The sequence below is a fragment of the Alligator sinensis genome, unplaced genomic scaffold, assembly GCF_000455745.1.
Source record: "Alligator sinensis unplaced genomic scaffold, ASM45574v1 scaffold1273_1, whole genome shotgun sequence".
Taxonomy (NCBI): domain Eukaryota; kingdom Metazoa; phylum Chordata; order Crocodylia; family Alligatoridae; genus Alligator; species Alligator sinensis.
In genome coordinates, this window is record NW_005842653.1 from 137,671 (window position 1) to 143,879 (window position 6,209).

The 6,209-nt window shown below is 45.1% G+C and overlaps 1 protein-coding gene across 1 annotated transcript in view; it reads right to left on the reverse strand.

Moving 5' to 3' along the window:
* LOC102370341 (ADP-ribosylation factor 4) overlaps positions 1–6,209 on the reverse strand; it is a 15,126-nt gene that overhangs the window by 3,511 nt on the left and 5,406 nt on the right. The window contains exons 2-3 of the mRNA XM_014524719.2: positions 2,561–2,641; positions 2,064–2,173 (exon numbers count right to left, since the gene is read on the reverse strand). Coding sequence (XP_014380205.2) covers positions 2,064–2,173; positions 2,561–2,641 — 191 coding nt within the window. The remainder of the gene's footprint in view (positions 1–2,063; positions 2,174–2,560; positions 2,642–6,209) is intronic.

The window sequence follows — 6,209 nt, forward strand, 5'->3', positions numbered from 1 at the left end:
TCCTAATAGCATTTGAAAAAGGAAAGGCTCTTGTTCAAAAGTGTTCCAAAATGCCATCTGCTCCAGGAGCTCCAACCTAACAGCCGTTGTTTCAGCTACCCTCTCCTGAGAAAACGAACATTTTTCTTTAGAGGTCATTGACAATTTGCTTATAGTAGCTTGGAAGAAGTCGCTAACATGTTTGGTCCTCAGATGAGCTACCCTTAGACTACTGAACCAGCCCCTTTTTTGTTCATCCACACACTCACTTTTCTACCCTAGTACCACACATGTGCTGCTACTGAAAGAAGCTTCCTGACAATAATTCTGCTCCCAGCACACTGCAGCATAGCAACAAGCATGTATCCTCCACCGCCAACAAACATGATAAACTACTTGCCTTTCTGATAAACATCTGAACAGAGGCTCACAATTGTGTTGCTGCACACAGTACTTCCCTGCAGTAGTGAGCAGCAGCAGCAGGGTAAACTTGAAATGGTATAGATCAAATAATCAGAAACTGGATCTCAAATACAGTGTTCTAGAAACATTTTATCTACTCTTCAAGTAGGTATAGAATAAATCATGCCCCCCTCTTCAGTTTAAAATATCATTACCAGGGATCCTGGTTCTCTGTTTAAAACCCCAAAATTCTCCAATTTAAAGGGGGGAAAAAAATCCATATTGATTAAACCCCCCCCTAAAATCCACATTTTCCCCACAATTAAAATGAAATGCTGCTTTATACATATATGCATGCACATACACACATATAGGTATTAGTTGAGCACAAAGTTTTATTGACACATTTACAATATTAAAGCAATTTGGAAGTCTGCCAGTGCCTTGACCATCACAATAAAATAAATTCTAAATATCTATAACATTTTGGCATTTGATTTTGTTTTTTTATCATGGAAAATCAGAGCTCCCCATGCCCTTTGCTCACCAGAACACAGATCCAGCTGCAGCTGTTTCCCCCCACCAGAGGGAGCCCCCAGCTGCCAGGGTGATGGAACGAGGGGCAGGGGCTGCAGCCCCCCCATCCCACTCCCTAGCAGCACCCAAGAACTGGTTGCTAGGTGTGGGAGGTGGCAGTTCCCGAGGCCAGAGTGGAGCCTGGAGCCCAGGCTCTCCCCCCACCCCCTCCACCACTGACATGGCTGGAGCAGAGCCCTGAGGGGGTAGGATGCAGGCTGCCCGCTGTGGGACTTTGGTCTCCCCACCCTGCTGACCTCTCCCCTGGGCCTCCACAACACAGTGGGTGGGACCCGACACAGAAGAGCAAAGAGGCTTGGTGCTGTTGCTGCCACAAGCCCTGTAGCAGCCAGGCCACCAGGGTGAGGTGCCCCCTGTCTGCCTGGCAGCGAGCCCAGTGGTGGCGCAGTTGTACCCTCCGCTGCAGCTAGGCACACAGGCAGATGCCTCATCCTGGTGGCACAGCTGGTGCAGGGCTTCCTCTCTGGAAGTGCACACAGTGGTAGGAAGCCAGCCCCCCTGTACTTCCCCAAGATAAGCCACCCATGGCCGGGCCTCTCAGCCATGTATTCCTGACCCAGCCCCTGCCCTGGCTGGGCAGCACCTCCAACCCCAGCTGCTAATCCTCCCCCACTCTCTCCCTCACAGTGGGGGCAATCTGCCCTGCTTCCCCATACAATTACCTACAGGCAGCTTCTTTCCACCACTGCCTGGCTCTGTTGCTGGGCACATGCATGTGTGTGCATGCACACGTGCACATGGCACCCCCTGCTTCTTGCTCTCCCCACCCCTAGCAGGCTGGAACTCTGCCAGCCTGCAAAGGGGAACCCAGTTTCCTGCATTTTTCTCCTTTAAAGGAAAAAAATCCACTTTTCCCCACATATAAAATCCAGGATTGGGAATAAAGGCTCCAACTAGAACAAAAAAGAAACAAAGAGCCAGGAAACATTACAATTCAGCACTGAGATGGTGATGATCATTTTCAATGAAAGGAAAAGGAAGTCATGAGAAGACTTTCTACGCACAAATAAATTTAATGTCAGATTTGTAAAGCTAAAACTTGCAAAACAAATCTCTATAGATAAAATGTAAGAATTCCTTCCTACCTGCGTGTTTTGAAAGTAGTGCCTCCAAAGAGGTCTAATTTTATCTTGACCACCAACATCCCAAACGGTAAAACAAATGTTTTTATATTCTACAGTTTCCACATTAAAACCTAAAAGAAAAAAAAAAAAAAAAAGAAAAGGGGTTAAATGTTCACAATGACAATGTATAAACATAATTGCTATAAAATGTTAACTGTGCTCTCATGATCATTCACTTTCAAAAAGGAAAGCTTGATGAGCAGGCTTTTGTTAAGATGGCATCAAGTTCTATAAGATGGTAAATTTTGGGAGGGGTCTAACTCTATCCTACATGCTCGTTGGGGAAAGAACCCAACAACTAACCCTTTCCTTAAAAATAAGGTCTTAAAAAGAGAAACACTTAAAAATAAAAAAATAAAAAGTCCTTTCTGCTTCAGGGGATTTTAACTTTAAGTCTGAACTAGATTACAGAAAACTTCACAGTAATGATGAAATATAATACAAATCTGTTTACTTACCAATAGTGGGAATTGTGGTGACAATTTCTCCTAGTTTCAGTTTATACAGAATAGTTGTTTTGCCAGCAGCATCCAAACCAACTAGAAAAAAAAGTTTCACAATACAACCTAAGTTAAGTTATTTAAGATATTCTCATTAGACGCAACAGGGAAGCAATTCATTTTTCAGTGAGCAACTGGTCAATTCAGAAAGTTCTGATATACCACTAAGTAGGTTTCCTCCTTACTTCTCCTCTGCCTATCACTGAGTCACTGACACAAGCCAATTAGCTAGTAATTTAAGTCAAATTCCAGATTCTCTCCACCTACACACTTAGAAAGCTTTGTATTTCTTCTTTTGCAGAAACTGCATAAAACCAGATTTTTTTTTAAATGTGCAGTTCAAATTTAATCCTCTCCTGAATATTTTCATATATTTGTTATATCTGGCATTATTTTCTAGACAACAGCCAGAACTATGCTTTCTTTCCTCCTCAGTCATTCAGTATCTAGATTAGAAATTGTGGCCTTATCTATTACTGATCCCTTTGTTGCCTCCAGATCTAGCTACTGCTTTGTGTAGTATTTGGTTTTACCTTGGATTACTTATGCTGTTTCAGCTATCGTGAAAAGCAGCAGTCCACTGTGCAATACCTTGTATACACTGCTGTTCCACTGACCATAAAGTAGAATTTGCATTGTTTTTACACATAAAGCATCAAAGGATTGTGGCCTAGCTGCTATACATTTTTCTTCCCCAAACTTTATTCCTATTCATTTAAATCTATTAAATCTGAGCTATTCTGGAACTCGGGGGAGGGGGGGGGAGCACTCTACTGAAGAAATGGCTTCTCTGTGTGGCAGTTAACATAAGTGCAGAACTTCAAGGCAAACTACAGAGGAAACCTTTTTAAGAGTGAACTTAGAAAGGGGTGAATGGGAAGGCTCTTCTGAACGGAAGATTGTTAGTTTATTTTTTTAAAGTTATTTAAAGTGGACACACACCCAAATAGACTAAGACTTCATGGACCATAATGATATTTCATTATACTATGGAGTGGTTATGCAATCTTTGACCCAGAAAACCAATTTATCACCTTACATTTCTAAATATATTTTAATCCAGTACGTAGGTGGACAAAGAAATAGTTATGTATTTAAACTGCAAGAGTGAACATTCAACGAAGACATATACCACTTATTAAAAACACCACCATGAGAACCCAAGGCATTCAGAAGGCAAGACAACAACAACAAAAAAACCCCCACGCATTATTTTTGTTACACTTTCCGCCAAACTAAAAAAATGAAACTGAAGCGGAAGGAGGGGAGGGAAATCACAAGAACATTATAGCACTGCCAACCCACTCAGCAGCAATTTCTGTATGAATACTGGCATATCTTTACTGAATAACACTCTACCATGTTTTGTACTCATTTCTTAGTTGCTATTTTTGTGGCCATCCTGCACTCATATTTGAGGTCCCTGACTATTTAATTATACATGCACTAGTTGGGTATTATGTCAGTTTCCTTTATATTACAACATAATGTAGTGCAATTTGAGATTACTCAATTACTTAATCAAAATGAAACCAAACCCTAACAAAAAAAAAAAAAAAGCCTCTAGCCTCTTCCTTCTCAAACACACACAACTAACTGCTTTGGCATGGCACAATTCCTACGAGCAAAACTTCCACATAAGCCAGAGGTGGACAAAATATGGCCCATGAGCTGGATAGGGCCCATCAAGGGACTTTATCCAGCCCACAGTGTGTCCCTTGGCCCTGCCTGGCTTACAGGTGGGGGACAGCCCAGGCCATGGCGCACAACACTGGTCCCAGTGCCCCAGGGATTTCAGAGGGGTGGGGGCACCGAGGTGGCTGGGCTTGGCTTCCCGGCAGCCCCCAGAGCAACAGCTCACTCTGCCTGGCTCCTGCTGCCAGTCTGCCCCGCACCCACCAGTGGGGATGCTGGACAGAGCAGACGGGCAGGTTCTCCACAGAGACCCCCATGGGCCAGGTGCACTCAGCTGGAGAGATGGGATGGGGCTAAAGGAAGGTGCGGCTGGGATTGCAGTGCAGTGATAGCACAGGGCCAGGGATCGGGGCAGAGCTGCAATTTGCTCCCATGTCTCTGTGATAAGCACCAGTTTCATGGACAGGCAGGTGTGGAGAGTGGATCGCAGTTCTGTACAGGCCCCAGCACTGTGCTGTCACTACTTTGTGATCCTGATCCTCATCTCCGTGATCCTGGCCCTAGTCACCCCCGTCCCACTCCCAGATGCTGCTCCCCACTCACCCATGACCCCATCCTATTTGCCAGGCCGAGCCTGCCCTTCTTGCAGGGGTCCCAGGCCAGTCTCCATGGAGACCCCAGCTGGTGACCCAGCCATGGGTGCAGGACAGATGGCCCAGGACTGGATAGGACCAATTGCCTGCCTCCCTTCACAACAACTCACCAAAACTCCTTAAGTAGCCCTCCAGCCCAAATAACTACCCACCCCTGCCATAAGCATTCTACAGTATTTGGGGTAATTTATGAATAAGCAACAATATATATAGATGCATACAAGTTAACAGAGCCAGCCTTTGGGAAAAAGCTGCCCTGGGGGAACTTGTATTTTGGTGTCGTCCCTCTGCCCCCAAGTCAGAGGTGTTGCTGCAGGTGGCCCCAACCCCAGCTGCTGCCATGGTACAGTCACCCACCACCTGTCAGCCTCACCCACTGCTGCGTGAGCACCTATTTGGAGCCGCCGCTGAGGCGGGAAACGATAGCTACATCCCCGGAGCAGCTGTGTGGCCAGCCCCAAACAGAATGGGGGAGGGGGCAGCTGCCCAGGCAGGTGGCCCTGTCCCCAGCTCAGTCCCCATCACTGTGGACATTTCCCCAACCCCATGACTGGGGGTGGGGAACATGCTCCTGCACTGCCTGGCTCAGTACTGGCTGGAGGTGAGGATAGGCTGAGGCAGGGGTAGAGTGCTGGGGGTGGGTGTAGGTGTGGCACCCCCCGATGCCCTCCCCTGACTACGGCACCCTAGGCTGTCCCCTAAGTCTGGCTCTGCAAGTTAAGGCATTTTCTCAAGTACTTTCCCCTCACATGTTAGTACACAGCTTTTATAGATATTATTTTAACTGGAAAAACCAAAACCAAGCTTTTTTGAAGAGCAAGAAAACAAAAAGATTTCCCAAAAGTCAATTTAAGAGCTGGCTTTTTTAAACGTTGTTACGTTTTTATTCTGTAATTGCTAGATGCTGATCCCTTATAACACCAATAACCGTTCCTCCCTCACTCCCCTAAATGATTAGTAGGAGCAACAGATGGTCACAAAACACTTTTATCCTGATACTGCAATATTATAAAATACAAATGTTGGTTTAACATTTTTCCTTATACCTATGAATACTGGGTAGCTTCTAAAGAAAGGACTTTGTAGGGAACTCTGAACTCCTTCAAATATATGCCAGCTGTACAGAAGTAACGTCTTTAATAGTCCAAGGTATCACAGTCCAAGGCTGTTCTTTCAGAGCTAAGCCACACTAGTGGGCATTGCCAGATGGAAAACAGGGTACCTGTACCCTTAAGAGAAGTCATAAGTATTATGTGCGTATCTTTACATAAGGTAACAAGGAACTTTTCTCCATGAAAAAATTTAAGACACATTGGGGG